The 16,020-nt window shown below is 38.9% G+C and overlaps 1 protein-coding gene across 1 annotated transcript in view; it reads left to right on the top strand.

The window, feature by feature from the left end:
- Positions 1 to 16,020, top strand: part of PDZRN4 (PDZ domain containing ring finger 4) — a 371,850-nt gene that overhangs the window by 294,661 nt on the left and 61,169 nt on the right. The window contains exons 4-5 of the mRNA XM_019934147.2: positions 5,822 to 6,078; positions 9,792 to 9,894. Coding sequence (XP_019789706.1) covers positions 5,822 to 6,078; positions 9,792 to 9,894 — 360 coding nt within the window. The remainder of the gene's footprint in view (positions 1 to 5,821; positions 6,079 to 9,791; positions 9,895 to 16,020) is intronic.

Genomic DNA, 16,020 nt, shown 5'->3' with positions numbered 1-16,020 from the left:
CTGTCCTCAACTTACATAACAGATGTCCACCTAGAATCAAGCATACCAAGTTTAGAAAAAAGCAATATGCTTTAATTCCTTAAAATTGTTTTATAGTTTGTATATGACAAGTGTTTTCATGAATATAGAGTTCAGAGTATTTTAAATTCCTTTCATACCAAACATTTTAGTAGCAATTTAAATATTGCTTCTTCCTTATATAAACTGTTATTAGGCCATGTTTTTACAACACCTTTGTAATTATCAAGTAGAGAATTTGATCAGCATTCACATAGGGACTCTAATCAAAATTAATTTCACAGTTATTCATGAGGATGAGAGTTCTTGTAAACTGTCATGTCCAATCAAAATTACAATACTCAGGTCCGAAGCTCTAATGTAAAACACGGGACTGTAGTTGATAACACTGTATTATAGAATGGAAATTTGCTAAACGAGTAGAACGTAAATGTTCTCACTTAAATAAACTTAAGTAATTAATTGAAGTGATAGATGTGTTAATAACTAGTTGTTGGAATCCTTTCACAATATATACATATATCAAATCATCACCATGTACATGTTAAATATCGTAGAATTTTGTCATCTATACCTCCATAAAGCTGAAAATAAATGAATGAATGAAACAATAACATTTTATAAACATTAAAAAAAAATATTCAAGTGTTTTATGCTTCTTATTCTCAACTTGAAATTGTACATAATCCTTGGTATTCTATACTTCTTCTATTGAGTATTCCCATATGTATTCTCCCATGAAAGGCAGAGATGCTTAAACACCCTTATTTTTTACAAGAGGCACAGAGGTTTGGAAACCCTAATCATCCCAAACAGCTGACTCTGGAAATGGAACCTCACCAGGGTGACTTGGTCATTTATGCACTTGTTTGCACTACAAAAGGAAAAGTGAAAAGCCTGTTTTCTTTCTGATACTCAAGAAAATTTTGCATGTGTGTGGATTTGGAGGACTAGTCCAAGTAGAGGAGTTCATATCCAAGCTGAGGCCACCAGTCACACTGGGGAGGTTGTTGACAAGTAGCCCAGATTTTGCAGTTTATCCCAAAGGGAAAATTGATTGTTCATTAAACAGAAGCTTCATCAAACGATGCTATGATTTGGTTTACATATGAAAAGCTATATTCTTTACTTAACATTCACAAGTTGCTTATGGATTAATTAGCCCATCTGCCACAACAAATGTATTCATACTTTTTTTGCATTAATTGCTGAAAAGTTACTGGTTTTCTCCTATTCACTTTTCTCTATCAATAAAATGGAAAATAATTTTTTAGAAACAAGACACTTTTTTCATAGCAGTAAAAATGTGTATATTTTTCAACTTATCAACTAAGTTGATAAAGTAAGTGCAGGGGTGAGAGGAAGACCTTCTCTGGAAATGGCTTCTCATGATTAGTTCTTCTTTTAGTCACTTATCATCCATTTATTTGTTAGCTTATCTGAATATCTTAGAAGTGCTTCAAGTTTGGCATGATTAAGGCTACTCTTTCCACTTGCTTCCAATCCCAAATCCAGTCTTTAATGAGGATAACCACGTCTCTATTTCTCCTCAACTTCTATCATTGGCATCTTCCTTTCCTCTCTTATGCTGTTACCAATTCTGATAACCTCTTTATCAATAATGTGCCTGATTTCTCATTTACCTCAAATCAGGTAACTTAATCACCATTTCAGAGTCCAGTCACCCCACTCTGGGGCCACAAGCCTCTTATCAAACAGCAATCCCATGAGTCTTTTCAGTTATACTCTAGTTGCTAGGTGGCTTTAGAATCAAATCAGTTTTGGCCACAGTTCTCAAAAAGCCAGATGTTAGAGTAATAGAGGGAATTATCTCATATACTTCTCTTGTTTATTATGATGCTCTAACCTTTCACTCATTCCATTTAGCAACCACTTTAGAAAAAAGTCTTGTTCTCTACACCCTGCTTAAATCAAATCACCAGGCTTCTTGAAACCCTTCCACATGTACACTTCAAAGCACACCCCATAATACATTGGTATATCATTTTTAATTTTCAAATTACCTGTCATTTCCTCCCATGGATTTTGCTCCCAACAGTCTTCATCCAGTTTTTTTCTCCTGAAAATCAACTTCCAGCACTTCTGCTTCCTTCTGTTTACTAGGCACCTAGAACAGTTTGGATCGACACTCTTAACTACCTGTATTAACTGGAACACATTTAATAGACGGCTTCTCCTTCTCCAGTTTCATTTCACATATGTTGTCCATACAAAACCAAGACTGAGGCAGAGAGGAAGGAAGAGGGAAGGAGGAGTAAAGGGAGGGATGGAGAGAATATGATGGAAAATAAATAGAATGATAAGGATATGGCACCATGAAATACCAAATACCTTGTTGGTTTAGGATCTAACCATTTGGAAAAAAACACAAAGTTTTGCTATTCATTTATTTGTTAGTTTACTACAGAATTTTTCTATAGGTTTAAAACCTCAGGTATTCTTCCAACATTATTCTTCTCCCTATCTGAAACTGATGATAACTGAGCAAAGCAACTGCCAGAAAATCCCAATTAAAGCTAATCTTTTTTCTGTTGTGAAAGGCATAATTTATAAAAGGGTGACCTTTTGGTAGGCTAACAGTATGTTGATGAACTTCAAGTGAAGTGAAAAAAAAAAAGTGTTTTGTATCATCAGTGCTTACATTTTCTAAGGGATCATATGGGGCAGCAGAGCCTTTAAAGGTCATAGACTTCTTTACTTCGAGAGATATTAAATAGCTTATGAAAATAGAGGTCAGCTGCATGATAACTGGAAGAAAAGAGCGTTCCCAATGGGGAAGTAAGATACTTCAGATTATATTGACTGTCCTTTTTTAAGACTGTATTTGATTATCTTAAAGGAAAAAAAAAAGAAATTTGCATATAAATGCCATGATTGTAAATGAATGAATGTACAGTTCTTAGAATCAATAGCTATTGATCTTGCTGTATGAAAGCTAACATCTGCATATACTAAGCATTGCAATAAGAACTAATAATTTCACAGCCTAAAATACTCTGCAGCAATTTTTATGTTTCTGCAGAAATTTTTATACTTTTCTGAACTTTGCAAAAATAATCTTATTTACCTTATTGGAACATAAAATAAATAATCATTATCAGTAAGGAACTCACTTTTTAAAAATTATTCTTGCTTTGAAGATCACTAAAACAAATAAGAAACAAAGGAATATCAAGACTAGATTGTAGACAAGGTACTGAGCCACCTTGGGGAAGAAATAGAATAATGGCATTTGTCTGTTCGTTATTTAATGACACACAATTTATGCATTAGTAGGATTTAATGTATGACTGGAAGAAACCATGGCCACAAATTATTTTCCCTTTACCCTCAGATATTGCTTGAAGTTCCTTCAAAAAGGGCTCTGTCGGGCTTCCTGGTGGCGCAGTTGTTGAGGGTCCGCCTGCCGATGCAGGGGACGCGGGTTCGTGCCCCGGTCCGGGAAGATCCCACATGCCGCAGAGCGTCTGGGCCCGTGAGCCATGGCCGCTGAGCCTGCGCGTCCGGAGCCTGTGCTCCGCAACGGGAGAGGCCACAACAGTGAGAGGCCCGCGTAGCGCAAAAAAAAAAAAAAAAATAGGCCTCTGTCTTCTTTCATTCTGCCATTGTTAAAAGAGTTACTCCAGATGCAAGGTTTATAGGAAAAGGTAACATTATTGACATAATTCCAGTAGATTTTAAATAGTTGATAACAGATTGTGACCAGGAGTTCTTTTCAGAGAAAGAGGGGTATGAAATCTTGTACGAGTAAATATTCACTAAGTTGAAGGGACACCATGAAGCAGGAAACGTGTGGACAAAAGGGCAATTCTTCCCTAACACATAGATACTGACAGAGCAGTATTATCTACCACTGGATCATCTTCCATAACCCTGGAATTTATAAATACTGACCACAATATGAGACACAGAGGATGACGCTATTCATCATGAGAGGCCAGATTTTAGGTTGTGCTTTTCCATCCTGGAACTTCTCTTATCATTTGCTGACTGCAGGTCCTCAGGAGTGGTGGCCTCAGCCCAGAGTGCCTGTCATCCAACAGCAGCTCAAGGAGTGAATGCTGGTCAGTAGGTGTCCCGCGTTCACATCCTCCTGTGTGCCCCAAGTCATCAAGCCATTCCAAGGTTGTGGCAGAGAACACTCTCAGTGGGAATGTTTAAGTTTAGTTCGTGGAAAAAAGAATGAGAGAGTGAATGCACAGATTAGTGAGCGTGCACATTGGTAGGTACACACCCAAATCTCAAACTGATGTTTCTTACTAGTTATTTGAGAACTGTACTGGGTCATATGGTGCTGGTGAGGAAACTTAATTGCTCAATTTCTGAAGGCACATTAACTCTTTCAGGGTCGATTGAGCAAATTAGCTCCTCCAGGTCATTAAGCCCATCTCTACATGACATGATGATTTCTACCTGGCATTGTATCATTTACCCCCAAATGCCCCACATTTGCTTTGAGCATGCACATGTTCTTTGTCTACTCAGGGAGAGAAAATGTGCTCATTTGAATGTCAGCCAATCGCTCTCTGGCTGCAACTCAGTGATTCCCTTTGATTCTTTTGAAGGCACCCAGGGATCTCTAAGATTTACTGGAGCATAGCAGTTATCAGAGCCTCGCCAACAGGCGGATAGTTTAGTTGTCTAGAAATGGTATAATTTCAGGGGTTTTGAGCACAGTACTGTACTCCCAAGTATGTCTTCCTATTTGCAAAAGCCAATATTATTGATTCATTGCAGGTGGGAGTTGTGAAGTTCTTTCAGGATTCTGTAGTCCTTTATGAAAACACAACTTCCACTAAGGGGCTGTGCTATCAGGACCTATTTTAGGGGAATAAATTGATGACAATTTGAGAGCAGTCTCTATACTGTCTCTCAAGAGGGTGATCAGAAAAGAGTGTGGCTGTTTTGGGTGCCACAAATGTGGGGGAACATCAATGGCCCTACATAAGCAGGTGTGGGAGAGTATCATCACTAAAGGAATAATTTTTATCTCCCAAACGCCAATGGTTGGCCCAACTGAGAAGCAGTGATGGAGGGCAAAGACAAACATCACCTCTTCCTCTGTTATGTCCAGGGCTACACTGGAGAGTCATAAACTGGTATAAATGGAAACAGGGAAGGAGGCAAGGGACATGGTATGCTCACTCAGAGGTGTTTTAGAGCAGTGCTACTTTCTTGTGCATATAAATCAGCTGGAATCTTGTTGAAATGCCAGTTCTCATTTAGTAGGTCTGGGATAGGGCCAGGGATTCCGTATTTCTAATCTCTTATGCTGCTGGCCTATGGACCACACTTTGAATAGCAAGGATTTAGGATAATATGCACATGAGCAATAATCTGGTCTTGGATTAAAATGATGAATATGAAAGAAATTTGACAATATCCCCCCAAATTAGATTTCAAGTCAGTAAGACTGATTAAATATTGAAAATACCACGAAGAGATTGATAGATCATTTTTTAAAAAGGATATACTTAACATCTCTACCTAGCTGAAGATTTTGAACATTTGCTGAAGTTTGTGTGCTGTTTAAGTTTTGAAATCTTTACTAATAATTCTGACGATGTGCTTGCTAAAGGTATAAGAAATAACTGTTTTCCTAGTCTCCTTCACTTTCTCCTGCTGATGAAGAGTTCAAAAAATGTCAATGTCTGATTAAATATTCCTTCACAAAATTCTTAGCAGAGCTGGTTTAAGCCTCCCCTGCCCACCTTTTTTTAATCTATCATGACAGCCTCTCTGTTCTTTCCTCTGAGATGAACAACGTCCTTTTATCTTGCAGGTCAATGGGAAGGATCTCTCAAAGGCCACCCATGAAGAGGCAGTGGAAGCTTTTCGAAATGCCAAGGAGCCCATTGTGGTCCAGGTGCTAAGGCGAACACCTCTCAGTAAACCAGCCTATGGGACGGCCCCAGAAGTGCGGCTCATGAACGCCAGCACCCAGACGGACATCACCTTTGAACATATCATGGCCCTGGCCAAACTTAGGCCACCCACCCCTCCAGTGCCCGACATCTGTCCATTTCTGCTCTCAGACAGGTATTTTTCTGTCATTTCTCCCAAAGCCCTATTTGTTGTCATTCGTCATTGAAAGTAGGTGTTGGGAAGAAACAGTCACTGTAGCAAGTTGACAATTATGGAGACAAGCTCTCAGTTCTGTTTGGAAAGTGTCTGTAACTGTGTCTCCATCCAATTAGTTCTCAGCTGTCCTGCTTACTTTTCCTGACCTGCATGGTTGTTTCAGCTCAGGAATCATACTTGCTGAGATGCTGAGTGAAAAAGTCTGGCTCTGATTAGTTCATCTTCATATTTCCAGTCAACACAAGCCTCACACAGCTCATGCGAACTGGTCAGGGAAATAGCTTTTCTCACCGAAGCTGCCAAAAACCTTGTTAAGACAGACCCAGAAGTGGCATGTTGGCACTATATTATTCTCTGTGTGTCGCCTCTCTCTCTCTCTTTTGCTTTTCTCTTCTTTAAAGGAGAAGCTAGGAAATTTATTAAAGTGCAATTCTCCAAAGGAAGCAATTACCTGATATATTGAGACGTGAACCAAAGATCCTGGCTGTCCAAGAAGAAGTATAGAGCTACAAAATAAGGAATTATTAAAGGAATATTTCTTTTTAATTTTTACCTGAGTTAAAGGCAGTTAGAGATAGTTTATTCAAATAATGCTACCCTTGCAGCTTTGGAAGTTTGTTTTGCTCCACACACTTTGTTCTGTGAACTTTTAAGCAAATATTCAAACATTATTGAGAGCTTGATTTATAAGAGCAGTAGTCTCTTTAGCCTGCATTTTCATTGCCTACTGCAATCCATGCTCCATTTAGTAAAATGTACACTTGGTCCTGACACCCGCCTGCCCTTTAGTGGCTTCTGTTAAGTCCAACTCAGTGGTTCACACGTGTACATTAGAATCACCTGAGAACTTTGAAAAGCAGTATCAATGCAATGCCCAGATCAATCCCACCTCAGGCCAAAACCCAGGCATTAGAATTTTTCAGAAATTTCCCTAGGCAATTTTAATGTGCAGCCACGCTTTGGAAACCACTCTTTGAAACTTCAAGTTCCAGGAGGGCGGGGGCTCTGTTTGTCTGACCTACGATTCTAGTCATCTATCCCTTACTTATTAAATAGCCCCTTGTGTCAGGTACTGGAACTAGGTACTGGGCATAAAACTGGGAACAAAAGATAAAGCCACTGCCTCCTGGAGCTTATATTCTACAGTGGAGATGAAAAATACACAAGCAAACAAATATACAATATTCATTAGTAGAGTGTGACACAGAGTAGCCATCCAATAAATACTTTCTTGAATGAATAATAGTTAACATTTATTTGCTAACTTAACATGTTTTAGGGAATATTCCAAGTGTTTTACAATTATTAATTCATTTACTCCTCATAACAACATTCTGAGGGAGTACATTATATTATTATCATCCCCATGTCACAGATGAGGAAGCAAATGTTAAGTAATCGGCAAGGTCATACAGCAAGGAAGCGATAGGGCCAGGCTCCTGGGCCCAAGAGGTCTGACCCCACTGCCCACTCCCTTAACCAGTACGCTGTGTCCTCTTCCCAAGTCCTGCAGATCATAGCTGAAAGGTAACCTCTTCTAGCAGACTTCTTAGGACTGTAGTAGGTACTCTCATAGTGTCTCTATTTTTCCCTTAATTATCTCACTATATTAAAATTCCCACTTTGCTGCTCTACCCAATTAAAAAGACACCAACCGATTTCTAGCCATTGGCATAGGGCCTGGCATCTGGTAGATACTTGGTAAATGTTTACTGAATTAATAAGGTGTTCTTCACAGCAGGGCTTCCTACTTACTAAGTCAAAGACCAGGGAAACACATCAGATGCCCCAAACAGCAGGCTCTGATGTTTTACCAGCCCAAATGGGCTTCTCAACAGGGAACTCTCCTTACTATGTAACAACCTAAATGGGAAAAGAATTTGAAAAAGAATAGATACATGTATATTTATAATTGAATCACTTTGCTGTACACCTGAAACTAACACAACATTGTTAATCAACTACACTCCAATATAAAATAAAAAGTTTAAAAAAAAGCCAGTCCAGCTTTAAGCTAGGAGGGTTCACCTGTTAGACCAGCAAGCAAGATACTAACTGTACTGCTTTTGCTATTTGCGTGAAAATCAGAGAATATTAGAGTATAGTGAGAAGAAGCTGGTAGAATATTTACACTGACTGTGTGAGGGCACCAGGATGGATCTCTCTGGCATTTCAGCAGTAATGAGGGGACTAATTTATGCTACTAACTCCAGTTTGTTCATAATGTCCAAAATGGCTGGGCTTAGAGGGCTCACCTGAAACCAACTTGGTTAATTTCACTTAGGCCTTTTCACTGACTTGGAAATACTTATGGAGGACCTCATGCCCTTTGCTGTTCAACTGTGCTTAGCTTTCATATTGTATAATGTATAGTGTCTCTATCATGGCATATAGCAATTTGAAAGGAAGGACTTCTATAAATTATGAAAACCATTTCCCCAAAGTTAAAGGATACGTAGAAGTAATATACAATGCCTTGGGTCCTCTGCATTCCCTTCACTCCATCAGTTCTCTTTGTCCTGAGAAATTTTCTAAAGGGATTATGCAAATCTGTGGCTTATAGGAGTTTCCAGTGAGTTATCACCATGAACGTTCTTTAATATTTGTGGACATGCCTTTTATCAAAGAGGGAAAGATGTGGGTTATGAGGGAGAAAGAGGAAGGAAATCTTGAGAAATGGGGGCAATGTGAGTACGATTTACAATCTGAAAAACACAGTGCCCACCCTACCTGCACATCCACGGGTTCTGCATCCAAGGATTCAACCAACCTCAGATTCGATTTTTTTGGGGGGGAGGGGGGTACAGATAACAACTTTATTTGTCCATGCCAGGATTAAGTTGCTTAACAGAGAGACAGAGGGTGGTGGGAGGTTGGCATACACCGCACCATTTATGTCGAGGAGGCAGAGCATCACTCCTACCACGGTACCGCGGCCTTCATCCTCCTTCCTCCTGAAGTGCCCCTCGCAGTCAGCAGGCCCCTGCCCCACACTCACCAGAATCGCGTGCTACCGCACTTCTTCCCCCCACTGTCCCAGTACAGAGCCCACCACATCTGGAAATGTCTGTCTTTACATTCATCTATCCACTGGGTCATCTCATGGCTGCTGCGAGGTAGCTGGGATAGCCTCAAGGTTGGAAATAAAACTAAAAATTCGATTTTTTGATCCACGGTTGGTTGAATACTCGGATGCAGAACCCGAGGACACAGAGGTCCGACTGCGCGTTTAAAATCAGACTTCAGAACCGGTTTGAGGCTGTAATTAGGAAATTGGAAGTACTTTGTTATAAAATACCCACCTTCGGGTAGACTTCAGTCTCAAATGCCACACACCGATGCATGGATCAAGTCCATTCGATGGAATGGAAGGAGGCCAGAGTATCGATATAGCACCACGGCGGGGGGAGGTCGCACATCTGCCCCTTCACAGAATGAAGCTTGACCCTGAGCCATTATCTTAGTATTCTCTCAGAAAATCAAATTGATGGACTTCATATAGGGGGAGAAAGAAAACAGTTGCTCTTTCTGCGGTGTAATTCGTTTAAAGGCTAGATCACTAAAGGTCTTATTGGCGAGCGGTGAAAACTAAAGTGAAATTCTAAAATTAGTTTTAATCTTGGGAACAACCCTTTTGATCCATTCCTATCATATTGCTACATTCCCCATAGCTGCCATTCTCTTCATCCGATGGAGCATGAATTTTATGAGGACGATGAGTATCTTTCCAGCTTGCCTGCTGATGCAGACAGAACTGAGGACTTTGAATATGAGGTAAGATCATATTCACACCACTTCACATTTCTTCATGAAGTTATGGTTGAGGCGTTTTGCATAACAAAGAAAAAATTAATTTATTACTGTGAGAACTATTTTGTCTATTATATATCTAAGGCAAGAGCTTTTAAATATTTGTTTCAGCTATTTGGCACTGGTATTTTAATTATATTGGAAAACATTTTTATAATACAAGCCTGAAAATAATTTGCTCACATTTTTGTTGCTTTATATAAATAATATTATGGCAGCTACATTTTTTTTTCTTCGTTTTGTAATGTAAGAGAATTTCCAAGTAGAGTTTGGAAAAGAAATTACATTTAAAACCGAGACTGTATTTACTATTTTCATTCATTGTGTAGTATTTTTATTTTAACTGATAAACTAAATCTTATATTATTTTTATTCCCCTTCACAAATTCAATTTTTTTTTTTTAATGACTCAAGTACTCTAAAGAGCAGTTTCTGTGACTTTCTAGATTAAGAGATGACCATGTTTAGCCTTCACACGGTACATGTCAGAGTATCTGTACTGTGTTATGAAACAACTCCAAAAGCCCATCTATTAATTACTTAAAAGTTTTCACAAAAGTTAAAGAATTTATCCTAATATTTCCTCTGCTTCTGCAGTCTATAAATCTTTGAAAGGTTTCAGACTACTCTGACATTTGGAAATAAAGTAGATTGAGGAGGTAAAGAAGCTCTGGTAAACAGCCAGAGAACCTGTGATTATCTGCCCTTTTAATGCTTTCAATGATGTCATACAAGTTCAGCAAAATGTTCTTTTCCATTTTACAACCAGGAAATCCTGAAATCTCTTCCCTTAGGGGGATCTGAAATCAAATAAGGCCAATTCAGTGAAGCTCACCTAAAGCAAATAGATGTTTATTTGAAATCTTGCCCCTGCAAAAGTCATTGCTGGGGATTACAGAAATCATTATTTCTTTTCAGCCAGAATTTGGAAGGGTGTGCGATGATACCTAGTATCTGAGTTGATGGTTTTGTTGCTGTTGTTCATGTTAATTTCTTATCCCCTCCTCTCCATTAATTTGATTGAAAATTTTATTTTATAAATCTGCTTAAGTACTGGTATACACTGAAATAGCCATTAAGTTTTTCCCATTCATGCAAAATAAATTACAAAGTTGAGTCACTTATCCAAATAATTCAAGATTAAATGATGTTTTTCTTTCAGTTAATTAATTGCTTTGGGTTTGGGGAATGGATTTTTCTAGATCACTTCAGCTTTTTGTTTCGTTTGTGCCTTAAAGCTTTATTAAAATACATCTGTGTGCTAGGGGAGGACATGGGAGAAAGACTTGCTTAGGCTAAGCAGGTTCACAGTAAAAATTCTTTTAATTAATTAGCATATCTTTGACTATTACAATACAGACAGATTCTATAGTGATTACTATTGCTGAACTGCATCCTCTTTTCTGACCAATGTCAGTCCCTAGGAGAGACCAGCATCAGTGTGATGACAGTGGTAAATGCTCAGACAGGCCTTCTGTAGCCTGCAGCCTCTACTAATCACACCACCATGGTCATTGCTTTGCTGTCAGCTGTGATTCTCTTGCCAAAGTCACCTTTCTGAGTTATTGAAATAAAGAATATTCCCATGAAATTTAAATAAGGAAGAAGTTACTGTGACAGGCTTTGGTCTTGAGAAGGGATACATTTGAGAATATCTGCATGGCTAAAAGTAGGGGTGGAAGCACTGGGGAATACCCCAAGGATAACTGACCAAGCTTGGGAGAGAATGGCTCTACCCAGTACACCTCAGTCTGTTATGCTAACATGACACAGTGTCACACGCCATCCCTCTTGTTTGCATCAGATGAGACTGTGAGCTCTAGTCAGTCCTCTGCTATCACCAGAGCTGACTGTGGACAGGGAGATTTAGAAATGCTGCCTTTACACAGTATTACACTTAGAAGCAGGCTGGTCAAGTGTTTCTGTGACAGGCTCAGATGACCCCATCTCCTCCAGGAACTCTGTTATAACCCAGTAGCTGTGGGGATGCAGTGGATGCAGTGGTCCTTCAGGAAGGACCTGTTTTGTGCCACTTAGAGAGTATTATGGAGAACAGAGGTCTAATGGCCAAACAGAGGACTTCATCTCAGAAAGAGGTACTCATTCCTCTTCAACCTAAACATGAAAACACATCAATAGGCAATCGGAAAAGTAGAGACAGGACTCCTTTCCATCTGCTTTCATTCAGTTGTACCATAAATATTTAATGAGCAGTTAAAAAAATATGCCAGGTTCTTATCTAAGATTGGGATTGATGAAGCCTCTGCCCCAGTGGAGTTTAACCTTTAGGAGAAGGAGATGGACAAGAAACAAGTAAGTAAAGACATATTATATCAGATGGTGATTAACTGCTAGTGGACAACAAACGGTGTGGGTAACAGAGGAAGGAAGTGCATGGTGTTGGGATGAGGTGTTGCTCTCTTATACAGGGTGGTCAGGGAGGGCCTCTCTCATAAGAGACCTAAAGAGAGTAAAAGAGCTAGCCATGTGGATTCTGAGAGAGGAGCTTTCCAGACAGAGGGAAGGGCAAGTACAAAGGACCGGAAGTAGGACCACAGCTGGTGGGCTCCAGGAACAGCAGAGGCCGGTGTGCTCTGGGGACAGAGGCAAGGGCGTCGGGCAGCGGTAGGAGGTGAACTCAGAATGAGTAGCTGGTGGAGAGCAGGGCTGGGTTCTGCAGCCCTCGTAAGATCCCTCTGCCGCTGAAATGAGCTTTAAGATGGGCAAGCAGAGCCGCCAGCAGAGCCTCCAGCAGAGCAGTCGGAGGAGGGTGGGAGACTGGAAGCTGACCGGTGACAGAGGCAGGGGTAAGACATAGTCTGAAAGCACAGCATTCATCCTGGCCCGGAGGGCTTTGCCTGTGTGTCTGCACTTCCATTCCTCGCCTCGTAGTTTTAATATAGTTTGTGCTCGGGCGGGTTTTTTCTTCTGACTTTTCGAGGGCAAAATATCATAGGCCAGAGTGAAACTCAGCTTCTGGCATCCACTGGAATTAGCATAATAAATCTACTCTTAAAAGACAAAAAGAGTACAGAACTGAATTTCTGAACTTGCTGAAAAACAAACTATGCAACTATATAGGCACCTTTTTAAAGGCCTACTTACTATTGACTCAGTGAACCAAAGGTGATCTGTCTATCTCGTGAATACACATTTAGGGACTTTTAGTGTGTGGATTATTGACCCAATAGACCAAAACAGATCTGACTATCTTGTAAAGACATATTTAGGGACTCTTTAACATGCAGATTATTGCATTGATAGATGGTAACAGCTCCCTTCAGAGCCATGATACACAGCAAATGCTTCTTTGGAGATATTATAGTCAATGTGTCAATGCTATGGTGACTCTGGTGTGTTAGGGACCACTGTGAAATTTTTATGACACCCATATCTCACCATGGCCTATCACCACTTTGCCTCAGAAAATTATTTGCCTGGGTTTTAAATTTCCCCCCAGTGCTTCAGAAAAGTCTCAGCAGACTAACCTGTATTAAAAGACTCACAGCTTGAAATTTGATCGTTTTAAACAATAATGGCACTGTTTTCTAATTAAAAATGTAAAGGATTTTAATTTCATTTTTGAAGGAAAAAATAAAAATATCAAAATTTACACAATGCAGCCATCATAAGAGTCAGGGTGCCGACTCTTACTTCCACTGAAATACTGAGGATTAAGCACTCCTTTTTCTGTATTTTCAACTTTGTTCTTTTTTTTTTTTCCTAGAGCCAGCTAAAGGTTGAAATAAATCATAAATAGCCTTTAGCAAGTCAGAGGCGGATCTCAAATCCGGCCTTTACCAGAAATAATTTAAAGGGAAAGCCTTTGAGAAAACAGAGCTCTTTTGTCCAACTCCTAATAAAGGTATGTTTGCTACTGCCGGAATGCAAGGAAGACGTTGAATTTTCTGCACCATTTGCCATCAACTCTCAAAACTCAGTGTTGATAGAGGACAGTCAGAAAATTAATAAGTACAACATCTGGATAGTATAAAACATCATGTTAGCCAAGACAAGCAAGTAATTTAAGCCACATTTCTGAGCTTGGTGATTTTTATCATTTAGAAATGCTGCTTGAAGTTGTTTTTATTCCTTCCCCTAAGATTAAGTTGAAGAAACATATCCAATAGCCTGAGTTAAGTGCACATAGAGTTTCCCTTGTGTGTACATTGTCATCACTATGAAAGAGGATTTAGAAGTTTGCTTGGAGAGGTATTAAAAGTAGAAAAGAGAGAAAGACAAGTATGTGTCAGAGTTCTATATAATGTTAACTGAAACCCAAACTTGGGCTAGTATCTACAAACAAGAAAGAGCATTTAGCATATTAATTAGCTTCCTCTTGGCAATTCTTATGCAAAGCGTAAGTAAACCCTTGTGCTATGCTGAGAAGTGTCATTTTGCAAAATTTATTTCCCAGAGCTGGATTCCTGTGAATACGTGCAGAATATTTGTGAGAATTTAAGTATATAATCCCTCTTGTACATAGTTAAAGAAAAGAGAATTATGAATCAGGAAGATGTTCATTCAAAAGAGTAGTTAACAAGAGGATAAGCATTAGTGAGATTTTAATCATATCTTTTTGAGCAACTTCATGATTTGTGAGCCAACTTTCAGAAAAGTTTCCTTAGTGTGCACATATGGAGCTGTGTGGCTCCTTTCTAGGCTGTGAGGGCAGAGGCCTTACCTGTGTGTTCATCATTGCCTGATATCACCTGTCTCATAGCAGATGCTCAATATTTGATGCAGGAATATATGAGGATTCACATTATTGTCTGTATGGACCAACCTTTGAGCAGCACAATCCCTTTCCACCTTTTGCACAAGGGAATTGGAAAGGAGCTTGAGACCACCATGCAGTTATAACAGATATCCTCTCCCTTTCTAATAGCTATTTGTTCTTTTTTTCTTTTAAAGTTTGTACTGTTTTACTGACCTCTCCCTATTTACCTCACCCCCCTAGCCCCTGAAAACCATTTTTCTACTCTCTGTTTCTAAGAGTTTGACTTTATTTTGTTTTCTTTATGTTCCACGTGAGTGATACCACGCATATTTTTTTTCTCTATCTAGCTTATTTAACTTAGCATAATGCCCTCAAGGTCCATCCCTGTTGTCACAAATGACAGAATTTCCTTCTTTCTCATGGCTGAATAATATTCCATTGTATGTATATACATACACATACAATGGACTATTATATATTATATATATGTGTGTGTGTGTATATATATATAAAATATATATATATATAAAAATATAAAATATTCTATAAATATTTCTGTCGTGATTTCCTGGGTTATAGTTATTTATGTACTTATCTTTTTCTTCTAAATAGTTTTTATTTTTTAACAGAAGTGACCACTTCTAATTATCTTTATATCACCTGGAAAGCCTAGCACATGCCCTAGTTCATGGGGGGCACTCAGCAGCATTTGCTTGATAAGTGAACAAAGTATTGACCATTGCTGCTACTGTTCTTATTTTATGAGTCCTGAAAACAAATACAAAGGGTTACATGAAGGGAAGGAAGAAGAGAGTTGATGGAGAAGAGAAATTTGAAATAAAGTGTGAAAGTCTTTGAGTTTTTTCCCCATAATAATTCAGCTAACAGCCCTGTTGTTAACCAGTTAACATACACTTGTGCCAGATCATAAAAGAAGAAAATCTGGATGTTTTCGGTTGCCTTTCTAACAAAGAAGATGCACATGTTTTACCCCAAATTTATAAGCTGGAGGACCCTAGTAAATAAACATGCTAATTTACGTAGGTAAAAATGACTGGGGTTCAGTTTGTGTTAGGATAATCATATGCCCTGGTTTGCCCTAAACTGTCTCCATATACGAATACTGTTCAAATTTAACTATGAATAGCATCCTCTTCCATTTTCAAAAATGTCCTTTTGCATACCTTGTATGGTTGTCCTAGTTTGTATATTTGTTGAGCCTTAATGGAATCTGAGATTTTGTAATCCCATTTTATATAATCCTAATAGTACAAGCAGAGATGACTCAGAAGTTCCTAATTTGAATACCCATGTTTACTAAATTGAACAATTTTCCTAAGTCATGAATTTCTATTTTAAAAAAAAGGTCT

The sequence above is a fragment of the Tursiops truncatus genome, chromosome 11 (assembly GCF_011762595.2).
Source record: "Tursiops truncatus isolate mTurTru1 chromosome 11, mTurTru1.mat.Y, whole genome shotgun sequence".
Classification (NCBI taxonomy): Eukaryota; Metazoa; Chordata; class Mammalia; order Artiodactyla; family Delphinidae; genus Tursiops; species Tursiops truncatus.
This window is presented reverse-complemented; position numbering and strand designations above follow the sequence as displayed.